This window comes from Alexandromys fortis, unplaced genomic scaffold (genome assembly GCF_014885135.2).
Source record: "Alexandromys fortis isolate MF-2015 unplaced genomic scaffold, M_Fortis_MF-2015_v1.1 scaffold_40, whole genome shotgun sequence".
NCBI classification, from domain to species: domain Eukaryota; kingdom Metazoa; phylum Chordata; class Mammalia; order Rodentia; family Cricetidae; genus Alexandromys; species Alexandromys fortis.
The window spans coordinates 13,043,455-13,056,837 of NW_026067966.1; the positions used below are offsets into that span (position 1 = coordinate 13,043,455).

The following is a 13,383-nucleotide window of genomic DNA, read 5'->3' on the forward strand; positions in this document are numbered from 1 at the left end:
ACTGACTGCTAAGGATGGAATAACTTTATTTTGAAAACAGAATAATGGTTTGGAGATACAACTCAGTTGACAGAATACTTGCCTAGCATTCTTGAAGTTCTGATTTCAACCCCATTATCCCAAAAATGTAGGTGTTGTGACTCACACTAGCAATACCAACCCTCAGAGGTAGAGGTCAAAGGATCAGAAATAAAAGGTCATTCTTAGCAAATCTGAGGGCCAGCCAGAGCCAAAGAAGACTATTTCTAAGCAATGAAAGAAAATAGAATAGTAATATTAACATTTATTTTTACACATGAACAAAATAAGAAACCATGACACCATGAAGCTACAAATGAACACATGAATAAACTGAAATTATAATGAAAAACAGAGGATTTCAAAATACTTTCTCACAAAGCATATTTATTAACTGTGGAGGGCAGAATCACTTTACAATGGAGAAGCTTGACAGACATGACCTCAGTCAAGTGATGAAAATGATCGTTAATAACAGAACAAACCAAAGCTGCGAGCTGCCCTTTAGGGCACAATTGAAAGAACACAATACCACTCTTCTGTTACTTCTGATAAAGATGAACAACCTGATTTTATTCATGAAGAAACGTCAGAGTGACTCAAACAAGAGACATTCAAAAAATAATGGCTGGTGGTCTGCAAAAGATCCAAGGCCAAAGACTGAAGAACTGTCCAGAATAAACACTCCAGAGACATAACAACTACACACAAAGGGAAGTCTCCAGCAGAACCTCCAGCTCCTGCATGCATCCTAGAAACAAGGGACAGATCTTGAATGCAGATCAAAAACTAGATAGAAATCTGATGTTGGTGGCTGTCGAGTCGTCTGAGAGTGCAACCTTCTTTTCTGTAAGAAATAAGCACCATTCCATGGGACTCGGCGGTCCATGGGGAAAGTAACTCAGAAGTCAGAGCACTCTTTGTCCTTTGTATGTCTGTTTTCTTATGAGTTTGTAGATATTTCAATGTTTAAAAGGGAGAGAGCAAGATGAAGACAGCAACTATATTATACAGCATACGAGGTCATTGGAGAGCAAGGTCTAATTTGTATGTGGTAGCTAACTAAGGTCATCACTTCTTTGCCCGCAGAAAACACAGCAAGGTTATAGTCCATTGCTAGACACAAATATTTAACTTTTATTTCTTGTTATTCATAGTATTTTTTAACAAGTGGCTCCTCTTAAAGCCAGTTTCTATTTCACAGAAATTTTGTATTTTTTTTTTTATAATTCATGGTTAACTGTTCAGTGTTGGGATTGGGGATCCTCCACGGAACAATGTGAATGCTAGCCTCTGCAACTCCCCCCCCCCCCCACCTAGGAAGGTATATCCATCTCAGGGAATACCCTTCCAAAGCCAGCCAGGCTGCCCGAGTCAGCTGAAAAGAGAGAATACCATACTTGATTCAAATTACAACTTCAGTACTGTACTGTACATAGCCAGCATTACACATGCTTAATGTAATAAGTATATAATGGTACATCAGGTCTCACTTTTGAAGTAAACTGTAAGTAGGCAACTACAATTTAAGACTGTGAAGCAGCCTTATTTTACTTAAAGTTAAAATAAAATGTTACACACACATTGACGGCTCCAGAAGCCTCAGGCACGCTGACAGGAATGTGGAGAAAATGGTCCTGCTCAGAGCAATCCTTACAGATAACTCATGTTCTAAAAAAAACTATCCTAATGCACCAGGGCTGACTTCCAGGCTGCATATTTAGGAGAGGCAATGCTGTCTTGGCTCCTCTGTGCTTCTTCACACCTCCTAGAGTCCAAAGGAACTGCTTGTTTCAGACTTGATGCCTTCTCACAGCCTTGGGATTCCAACTCAGTCTGGAGTGCTACTCCAGGCTCATGGGAACCATTTCAGTCTGTCAAACCCAGAGGAAACATGGCTGCAGTCTGGTAGTCACCTCCAGAAACTACAGCTGGCAGGCTAAGCAGTTAATTCACTCTACCCCAGAAGAATGTTTGTCCATTAACCACAGATTGCTTTGCTTGCTTGCAACTATAATATGATCTACAAAAATAGCTATGCTTGTGATTAATAGCACCGTGGAAACATGGAAAATGGTAGAAAACATAATAGCAAAATTAATTTGCTTTTGATTCTGAGCAATGTTTCCTACCACTAATATCAACACATTTTAACTGAATTTGAGAAAATAAGATGCTTTTGGAGGAAAAAAAACTACTTTGGCAGGAAGGATATGAGAAAATTATATCTACTGCTGTTTTTGAGCAGCAGAAAGGAGAAACATGTAGACTGAACTTCCTGTTTGCAGGGGCGGCAGGCTGCCAAGTACACATGTGGACATGTCTTTAAAGGGAAAACTGAAGGCAAGAGAAGGCATCTAAACCCCTCCAACAGTGATCAGCTGGAGTCTAGAAGTTGAAAGAGAATGTTGTGTTGGTACTAAAGCATGAGTTCAGTGTGGTATATACACTAACACCTTAGAAACACAAGAGTTACAGTCATGAAGCATCTCCCTCTACTGGCTGATTCTAGAAGGAATACTGATCCCTACAGCAAGAAAAAGTAATCTAAAATATGAGGGCAGATGCTGACCGTTGTCTGCTTGTGTGGATTTTTGTGAAAATGCTGTAGGTGTGTTTGTTTTACTGGCCTGTGTGTAGCTAGAAGCAGATGTGGTGTGTGGGGGGGGGGGATTAACCCAGTGAGGTCTGTTTGTTGAGTACACATGAGTTGGACCTTCTATTAGGAAGTGTTTGCCTTAAAATAACTCAGCAATTCTCAGGCAGTCACTGATCCAGACAAACAAAACCCCCGAAGGAGATTCCTGTAGTCAGTCAGATGCTTCATGGTCCAGAAAATAGAATTTCTCAGTTCAAGTATCAGGGAAACTGGTCAGTGTGGGTCCTCCATGGGTGCCAGAGTGGTCCAGATTATGAAGTCACGCCTGTAACAAAAATTCCACATGAGCTGAATTCCCTTCAACAAGCTTTCTGACCTATGGATCTTTTTCTTTTGTACTAAGATTTGAACCAAAGAACTCATGCGTGGTAGGCAAGTGCTCTACCAACGAGCTGAACACAATGAGCCTTTTCTGTACTATTTGTTGGGAGACAAGGATGCATCAAGTGGCCTGCTTTTTTCTTCCACTTCTCTACCATCCCTCCCTCTTTCTTCTTGCTGAATTTGAGACAGGATCCCATATATCACAGACTGGCCTCAAACTCAATATGTAGCTGGAAATGACGATGGCCTTACGATCCTCCTACCTCCAATTCCCGAGTACGGGGATTACAGGTATCATAAGAGGTTGAATCCAGGGCTTCAGATATGCTAGATAAGCACTCTACCAACTGAACTACACGTTTGACCCTGATGATCTCTTTGTAATAGGGATTTACAGACATTATTTTGAATATACTACATAATGGATAAAACCCAGTGAAAGTGAAAAATCAAGGTTTTCACATAAGATACTAAAATTATCCTTAGGTACGTTTTCCTTTCTTTTAAAATAAAAATATAGAAATGACTTCAAGCGTTAGCATAAAGAGTACCCCTCCTTCCCCCAAACCTCTGAAGGAAGCCATACCTGCAAATTTAGACTTTTTGGCTGTGTTGACTGCTGCCATGAACATGTATTCACTGTTGGGGTCATGCACACTGGATCCATATTTCTGAAAAAGAAAGTTAGAAACATGGTTTATTTTCTGATCTTTCTCACCTTCATGCTTGTTTTCCAAGTGCTTTCTGGTTTTTGTTGAAGTGGCCAGTAACAAAAGGCTCAGTAGAACAACATGCAAAATATTTCCGCTAAAAAGTGCTTTCTGAACTAGGAGATGGCTCAGAGGAATAAAGCTCTTGTTGCGAAGCCTGATGACCTGAGTTCAATCCTCACCACCAACATAGTGGAAGGAGAGAAAAGATTCTTATGCCTGTGTGTGCGCACACACACACACACACACACACACACACACACACAGTGAGAAGGTCTTTAAAAATGCTTTCTGCATCATTTTCATCCTCATTTTTTACTTGATTATTCCTTCCTAAATAGAGTTTGATGATGGACTTTAGGGCATACACTAACTCCTTCTCAAATGGTTGTCTGGTACTCTCTCTCTCTCTCTCTCTCTCTCTCTCTCTCTCTCTCTCTCTCACACACACACACACACACACACACACACAAGGAGTCTGGCAATGTAACATCTAAAGAAGCAGTTTCCCTCCTAGCTACTGTTGGTACCTAGTAAAATAACCTCGTTGTTTCAATTTGCCCATTAAGAGAAACTTAACAACTAATTGCTCCAGCTTTGGCTTGACTTTTAGGAAGGGTACACTCAAATATTAATCCAACATTTAATAATTTTTAAAAATCAAAGGCACCTATTTTTTATATTTAAACCTCCTTCCTAACATTTATCTGTGATGGGCCCAAATTTTCTACCCTCTTATGAAAAAAGCAGCAATAATAATGTATCTCTGTGAGCCTCCAAGTCCTTTGGGGGATGATGTGAGCTATTAAGAAACAAACAGATAATCTCTGTTCCAAGTCATTAGTTTAGTTAGTGTATAAATTAGGGGAAAGAATTGTGTCCCTTTTGTTCAGGTTACTTTGAGACATTGACGAGTCAATAACCAGCTAGGAAAGAGCATAAGGGAAAGTAGAAATCACTTACCTTTTTTGCAAACCAGAAGATAAATATGCATCCAAAAATGTATACCACAGCAAAAGCTGCACACCCTATGGGCAACCAGAGCTTCAGCTGGCAGCAAAGTTGTGATTCTGGGTTGGAAGAGGGGAAAAGATACATTGATAAAATATCCAGAAACACTGTGTCCTCATTCCACACTGCATAGAGAAGGCTTTCATAAAATGGAAAGAAGGTTTTTCATCAAGGAAGGGTTTTCTTCCTTACAATCAGAGGATCCAGTAGATGTCAACCAACGTCACCTCCGCATTACAACAAGGACCCCGAAGTTCAGACTGGAAAGGCTATGCTAGTTTGCAAATGTGGCCAATAGGTGGAGACTTGCCATCTGCAGCTTCCACAAGAATAAGAAGGAAAACTTCTTATTCTTGTGGTATAAAACTGGTTTTCAAATCACTGCATCTCATTCTCCAAACTGCTTTCAACTTTAAGTGAGTAGAGGTGATATTCACTGAGCCATGGTCTGGATGCTTGAAAGATTAGGCCCTAACTCTAACTCAACAGTATGTATAACTAAATCACTTATTTGACAATAAATATCAGCTTAATGTTAAGGACATATTATTCCTTTCATACTTCATCCAAGATGATTTGTTGACAACTACATCTAAAGGATGTAATACAAAATATACTTGTTTGTGTCTATTGGTGAGAAAAGTCTTGGAAATGTGCATGAACTCTTAAGCCCCAACAATAGGAAGCAACCGATGTCTTACCATAAATATGCAAATATTCTTTGCTAAGGATCTCTTCTTGAAAAGGAGGTGGATAAAAAATTGACAGGCTACAGGAGTAATAGCTCCCATGAGAACTGTCCAAGTTGCTTAAGTAAAAGGAGACACTGTTGTTGGACAGCTGATACGGACAGAACTTCTGATTCTCAATGGAGACCACATTGTTTCCACTTTCCTTGGTCTTGGTGAGATCACAGAGAACTTCTGCCCCCTTCAACAGCTGCATTTTTAGCCGTTGGACAGTCTCAGGGTATTGACAAGAAATCTGTATGCCTCCATTATGAAATGAAAACATCTTATGTTTGGCTGCGTCATTGATTTCTCCTGGGTCAAAAGAAAGAGAACAAAGTAAGAACGCTGTTTTGCAAACATATTGCCAAAATAATTATATTTAAGTGGGAACATGATTTCTGTTTATAAAGTCACCTCGATTTATACCAAAATGAAAGATTTAATAGCCAAGAAAACAAAACCAGAATGTGACAAGGCAAAACTATGCACAATGAATGGACTTTTCATGTAATAGCCTATAGAATGTTATGTATCAAGTAGCATGTGTAGATAGTATGACTCAAACACAGGGGTCTCCATGCTTTTGCAGTTCCACACTGGGGACTAGATGGTAAACAGAGAAATGAGAGGTTTGCTGTAGTTTGTTATAGGAACAAAGTACTATCAGGGAAAATGACATTGCTTGGGTGGTGAACTGTAGTAGTCACGGGAGGGTCAGGAAACATCCCTTTGAAGTAGTGAGCTTTAAAACTTAAAGCATGCTCTTATTTTAGCTGAACAAGAAAAGACTTGCAGAAAGATGCTATGAAAATTTTTTTTAAAGTATATAAATTTACTGGGTGTAAAATTGAATGGTTATATATTAATAGCTTTACATCCTCCAAATGAAAAATAAACAAATCAGTTATGTTCAAATAGTAATATTTCATCTATGGATCCATTCGCTAGGAACCAAACCAGATGAGGCCCAAACTTTTGCTCCCCTTTTCATGTTTTCTGATTCCCGGAACCAGAGTTGCTTTTGTGAGCTACACAAGAGGAAGGGACTAAATGGGTATCTTGGTTGCAGATTGTGAACTCTTGACTTAAAGGTTCAAGATTTTCTTCTGTTTATTTTGTTTTTTTTTTTTATTTTGGGTTTTTTAAATGACTTAATTTTTTAATGAAAAATGTTATACTAAAATTGTTTGGAAAATGGTAACTTTAATTTAAGTTGTAAAATCTCTTTTTTCTTAAGAAGATCAAACAAGTATAAACTATTTTTTAAAAAAAACAGGCATCCTTGCTAAAACAGGGAGTATATCCATATTTTTGACTTTGACTTTTTAGTGGTATAATTTTATATAGCAAACATAGTATTTTGTGCTCTGCTAAAGTCATATGATATCCTACCATAAGTATTCAATTTTTTTACCTGTTTGATATGATCATTTTAATGAGTATGTAATGAACAATTTGTGTTAATCTTTCATGATTTATTAAAACTAAGCACAAAGGTGACACCGGGATTATTTTCATCACTCTGATTTTCTGTAAGCACCATAGCATTTGCCCAAATATGTCTTGCCATATTACTTCCTTAAAGAAGAGCTCCAACTTAAATTAAGATTGGCGTCATACATAATGATCCGTTTGCCAATTCTCTGTTTATGCTTGATGCCTTAACTCCTTTCATGATTCATCACAATCATTTTATTTATTGTTTGTTTATTTTTTTTTAGCATCTCTAGCCCTTAGTGAATACCTCTCATGTTTCCAGGAAACATTCTCAAACTAGACATTTAGCTGTAAAAAAAAAAAAAAAACCACATGCCCACACAGGTGTCCCATCTTGTCAATATTCCTTATTCAACAATAAAACGACAGGAAATAGTAAACAAAAGTAGTATTGAAAGGATTAAAATAGTTGACCTGAAGAGAGTGCAGAAAATGCAGGTGAAACATAAAACGAGACTCTGGACGCGAGCAGAACTTCAGAGGGACTTTTGCTCTGAGAACATTAGTGTTCTCCCGTGTTCAAACTTCTGTTTGATGCCTTATCTCCCAGAATCTGCAAAGCGAAGACCTCAGAGAGCAGAGGTGCTTATAACAGGAGTTGCAGTTTGCGGACATTCACTCCTCAGAAGGTGCTCCTAGTTCCACTGCCCTCCTGCTGTGTTCTGGGGGGGCGGGGACAGGTGACCGCTTTCAGTGTGCAGAAGATGTGATTCTAAATTTCCTGAATGAATGCACCCTAACGTTCCTGCCTAAAGGGGAGAAGAGAGTTTGAGTCAGGAAAGAACATAGAAAGCAGAGAGGTGTCTGTGTGCTGACAGTGTCTTAGTCTTGGCTTGTGGTAATTGTGGGGGTGAGGTAACCTATATAATCGTTCTTCAAGTGTTCTTTTGCTAGTTGTCCATGTCTCTGTATGGATGTTTTGTCTTACAGTTTAGAAGTCAGAACATATGCAGAAGGAAAATAATGCTGCTTTCGTTTTATTTAATACAAAGGAAAGTGTGAGTTAAAGGCAAAGGGGTGGGAACAGACTACAGGCAAACAGGTGCAGCTGCATTGGCTTCAAGTGGAGGGCGTTCTGCTTGAGGACGCTTGTCTATGAGCCAAGAGCAATGCTTTGTACCTGCTGCAGAAGATAAGATCAGTGGACTGCTTCAGAGAAAATTCCCCGGAGAGTTTAGAGTGGCAGCAAGCAAACCACAAAGAGACCCTGGGACAAAACTGTCTGCAGCCACTATAGACACACATAACATAAAAAGTGTTGTCTGTCTGTTTCCCATTCTTTGCCCACTCGTGAACCACAAGCCAGCACGTGGTAAAAAATAGCAATGTAAGTGCTGAGCAATGCTGCTCAAGGAATTCAAGAGCGAATTCTGGTTCTGCCCCATGGCCAGCAACTGGGTCTGCACCTAGCATACCCTGTGGACTTCTCTCTTCTCATGTGTAAAATAAGAAGAGAAAACAATGTCTTTAAATGGTTCTTTCTGGGGAGATGGCTTCGAGGGCAAATTACCTATTGTATAAGCATGAAGATTTGGGTTTGGACACCAAAAGCCTGGCGTCTGTAACCCCAGTGCATGGAAACAGGCAAGGTCCAAGGACTTGCTGGGCAAACACTTGCCAAAAAAGGTGAGCGCAGGTCTACTGAGAGACCCTGTCTCAAAACTAAGGTAAAATGTGATTAAGGAGTCACTAGACGTTGACTTCTGGCCTCTACAAATGCACACACACACACACACACACACACACACACACCTGTACTCACGCACTCTGTGTACATGCACACTAGAATCCGGCCTCTACAAATGCACACACACACACACACCTGTACTCACGCACTCTGTGTACATGCACACTAGAATCCGGCCTCTACAAATGCACACACACACACACACACACACACCTACTTGTACTCACACACTCTGTGTACATGCACAGTAGAATCTGGCCTCTATAAATGCACATACACACACACACACCTGTACTCACGCACTCTGTGTACATGCACACTAGAATATGGCCCCTACAAATGCACATACACACACTCCATGCACACACACACATACACACAAAGAAAGAGAGATGGGTGGGGTGTCTTTCCAATACTTACTTTCTGTGGGTTGAGGATCAGAATACATCCAGAAGAGATCACAGACAACCAAGGGAGATACAACTTAGCTATCAGGTGGTACCATGTCCCTCCCTAATCGTCTCTTAAGAAAAATATTACAAGGAGTCAGGAAACTATTAAAGTGAGTGAAATTATCTTTCTTGCCTACAGAAAGCATTTGGGACAGTCAGGAAGGGTTCTGTTTTCCTTTCAAACAGAACTAAGTTGTGTGCCACTATAATCAGCTGGGGCCTCCAGAGTGTCATCCATCAAGCACTCATAAATATTCATTTCAGGGATCATTCTTAAACATAGCCTGGCTTACCCTTTCATTATTGGACATGGTAATAAGGCTGACTCCTCTTTCTTCATTTCCTATGTTTAAGTTTTCAGCCTTGAAAAGCATTTGGCAACTGCAAACTTGCAATGTGAATGTTTGCAACCACAGCGGTTAAATATTTACCTCAGCATTACTTTGCACCTCCAGAACAGATGTGCTAACTACAAAATCACAAATTCTTATTACCCTCTAGCCGAATTTGGTACAACCCTACCAGAGGGGGAAAAAAAAAAGCAGAGCAGTATGGTCTGGGGAGATGGCTCAGTTTGTTAAGAGTTTACCTTGTAAGAAAGAATGAGGACACAAGTTCAAATCCCCAGCACACATAAACAAAGTTGAATATGCCAGCCTGCATCTATAACCCCAGCACTGCAAGATGGCAGGAGGGGAAGACATTCTTGGAACTCATTGACTAACCAATCTAGCCAAATATAACCAATCCAGCCAAAGCAGTGAGCTTCAGGTTCAGTGAGAGACCATGTCTCAAAAACTAAAATGAAGAACACTAGAGGAAGGCACCTGTCATTAATCTCCAACCTCAAGATGCATGCACATGTGCACAGGCTCAAATACACACACACAGTAGTGGAGAGGGACAAAAAGACCAGCAAGGAAATCCCTGGTAACAATGAAAAGCATTTAATGGACAAATGGATAGGCAGTTTAAGGAAAGTGTGAACATACTGGTATCTTACAATTGCAGAGGAAACCAAAATCCTTCCTCTACTCTTTGGATATTCTGATCTCCATGTCTAATACTCAGTCTGGATTCCTGGCATTATAACAATAGCATATACATCCAGAATCTGTTCTGTTTGGTGTTTGGCTAATTCATCTGCCACGAAAAGAGTCAAAGTTGTGAGTATCCCTCTCACCCTTCTCTTTGTTTATTTCTCTATCATTTATGTGTTCTTCACATACCAACTAAGACAAACACCTTCCTCCAAAGTGGGACCTCCGCTACTGTTTTAAATGTGTTTATCACATTCTTTCCATACCAGCTCAATGCCCAATAAGTTCTTATATGCATTGTTTGTCTATGTCCTGAGCATCCTACAAATACCCTTGTCTCATACTCCTGGTTTCCCGTAGTTTGATCTACATCCCAGCACCATGCGTGCGCATGCGCGCGCGCGCGCGCACACACACACACACACACACACACACACACACACACACACACACAGTCAGACCTGCTGGGCTTACATACCAAGCAACAAGTCTACTAGGCACAGACAAAGGCTCAGCCAGATTAAATTTTTTTTCCTCTGGTCATACAACTTCCTGAGTTCATAAAAGAGCATCAGTTCAATCCATAGTCAAAGTGCTGCTGGCACTGGAAGCAGGAACGTGATTGCTAAGAGCCAAGTCTTTTAAGACCACTGCTAAAAGTATATCAACAAGAAGAAAGCTTTGCTGTTTCTTCCTATGATTAATCAAATCTTTCTACTCCAATTTTAATCACAAATTACACTTATCTCTCTCCTCCATCCTTCGTCTTCCTCCCTCCTCTCCCCACCCTGCTTCTGTGTAGGGTGGAGAATATTCTGCACAGACAGCTGCTTAACTTTTGGCTTTCATTCTGGCCTGCTTATATCTAGCCTCTTCTCTATAAATGACTGCTTTGTCTCCATTATTCAAACTAATGTTTCTTCAAAGACTACTGGTCAACATATCCAAAGTGCATATTTAAGTCATTTTCTGACATATTTCCTGAGAGTGGAAAAATCTTACCATGTATAAAATAAACAGGTATGACTGTTTATTTACTTATTTATTGTCTGGCTACCCCCACTATGATGTAAGCTTTAAATAGAGAGCCTCATTTGTAATTTGCAGTTCCATCCCAAGTATCTACAACAGTGCCTGATAAATAGTAAATTATGCTTAAAATTTACTCACATGGATGTATGCATTCACATTTATTTCTTATCTTATATTTGCATACATCGAGTTAGGCTGGAATCAAAAATGTGATTATATTGCATGCCACATAACTAGAAAACGTTCTAATAAATAGAAAATGACCGAAACAAAAAAGTTCTTTGCCTGTAGATACTTACCAAGTTCAAAACGTTTTGCTTAGCTGATCAGTGTTTTTGTTGGTCATTTCATGATTACTGAGGGCCAGAGGGTTTCTGACTGAGTATTTAAATTCCTTGACGTATGTAATAGTTTAACTTGTCCAGTGTGTGGATAAGTAAGCTGTGGGACCCCAGAACAACCATTTTGCTAATCCACCCCAAATGTCAATTAAAAACCACATTTTAGTGATTTTTAATACAAGCACTAATGATACGCATTTCAACACTATGTTAAAAACACAGATGGGAATCTGCTTGTTTATATCTTGGTGATGTCTTAAAATCTGAGTGTTAAGTTTAACACTTGCTTTGATAGCCATATCCAATACATCTAGATGATATTCACTCTAGAGAAAGGGGCCTATATTTCCTGAATCACACAGAACACTATGTTTTATAGGGTATGTTCTTGTCACCAGATTCAAATCTGTTTCCTTCTGTTGTGATTTTTTAAATAATAGTTGTTATATTTGTTGGCAGTTATAACTATTACTACTAATAGACTATTCTCAAAAGTAAAATCAGAGTTCTTCTTTATGTGAGTTTTTATATTTTCAGTTTTTCCCAAAGACAAGAGCATTTGTGTCTCTTTTTTTTTTCTAGGGCTATTAAAATCTCTGGAGCCAGTGTGATGGCACATTGGCACATTTCTGAAGATCGAGGTCATCCTGGGGCTATGTAGCAAGCCCCAGCCCAGCTTTGTGTACAGAGTGAGATTCTATCTCAACAAACAAACAAGCAATAAACAAAAAGGAGCTGGGCAGAGGAGGAGGGGAGTGGAAGAGGAGGAAAAAGAAAAAAAATATCTAGAAAAAGTCCTTCCCCAAAGAATTCATAGCAGATCAGAAAAGTCTACTTTCAAATTGACTCTCAGGATATCCAAGCTATTTTATTTCTAAGTATCAGATGGTCCACCTAGGACCTAGCATTCTGTAAACAGTTGTATTAGATCTGGTAGAAAAAAGCGTTAAAGAGACATGTAGAGGCCCCACACAGCCAGAGGATGGAGCACAGACTAGCAAAGTGATTTTATTCTCTTTCACTCAGCCTTTAAACCACAAACCTCTATAAAGGTCTCAGAGTGAGAGATAAGATCTCCTGAGCTTGCAATTATTGGTAATGCTTATTAAACATATTTTCTGTAGTCAAACAATGATAAGCTTTAGTTGGCTCCATAAAGCACAAGAGTGTGGCCATGAGAGGCATTTATCAAAGTTAAAATGCTTGGTAATGGAGTCTGGTTACATTGGGTCTTTTATTCATAAGTTTTAGCATTGTGTTAAAAAAATGTGTTTCCTATCACTCTTTCATCTGTAATAAAAAACAATGTCATTTCTTATGAATCAACTAGCTAAAACTTTTAGATTCCTGGCTAAAAACCTGTTATCTATGCATCACGCCTACACTCACACTATAATTCAAGAACATCCCAAAAGCTAATAAGAGTGAATGGATTGCACAGTGGGATAAGTAGACAAAATAACCCCATCCCATTGAGAGAAAAGCAAGCTGTGAAGAAAAGTGAAGACAAACCACCAAACCAAAGCCTCTTTCTCTTTCTCTCATACATACACACCTTCATACACAATATAAAAGCTGCTTTTACTCTCCAAGGAACTCTGAAGGGGGCAAAAAAAAAAAAAAACCTCAGTTGTTGAAGCAAGTATAATAAGAAAAATGAAAGATTCATTTTCTTCTAGTTAAAAGTTATTTTCTTTGTGAAAATTAAAAAGACCCAAAGGTGCTATAAAACTTTGAATCAATATTCACAAAATAATTAATTTGCAAATAAACTACTCTGTTAGTGACTTCACTCTCACAAGTTTGAAATTATCAAAGGATGAAAATCACATGAGATTAAATGAGACTTTCTCTGTTCCACAGAGGGGAGAGTGATATATA

At 39.1% G+C, this 13,383-nt stretch overlaps 1 protein-coding gene across 1 annotated transcript in view; it reads right to left on the reverse strand.

The window, feature by feature from the left end:
- Nucleotides 1–397: 397 nt before the first annotated feature.
- Icos (inducible T cell costimulator) overlaps nt 398–13,383 on the reverse strand; it is a 20,590-nt gene continuing 7,604 nt past the window's right edge. Inside the window, exons 2-5 of the mRNA XM_050154224.1 lie at nt 5,424–5,765; nt 4,675–4,781; nt 3,588–3,672; nt 398–2,942 (exon numbers count right to left, since the gene is read on the reverse strand). Coding sequence (XP_050010181.1) covers nt 2,929–2,942; nt 3,588–3,672; nt 4,675–4,781; nt 5,424–5,765 — 548 coding nt within the window. The 3' untranslated portion in view covers nt 398–2,928. The remainder of the gene's footprint in view (nt 2,943–3,587; nt 3,673–4,674; nt 4,782–5,423; nt 5,766–13,383) is intronic.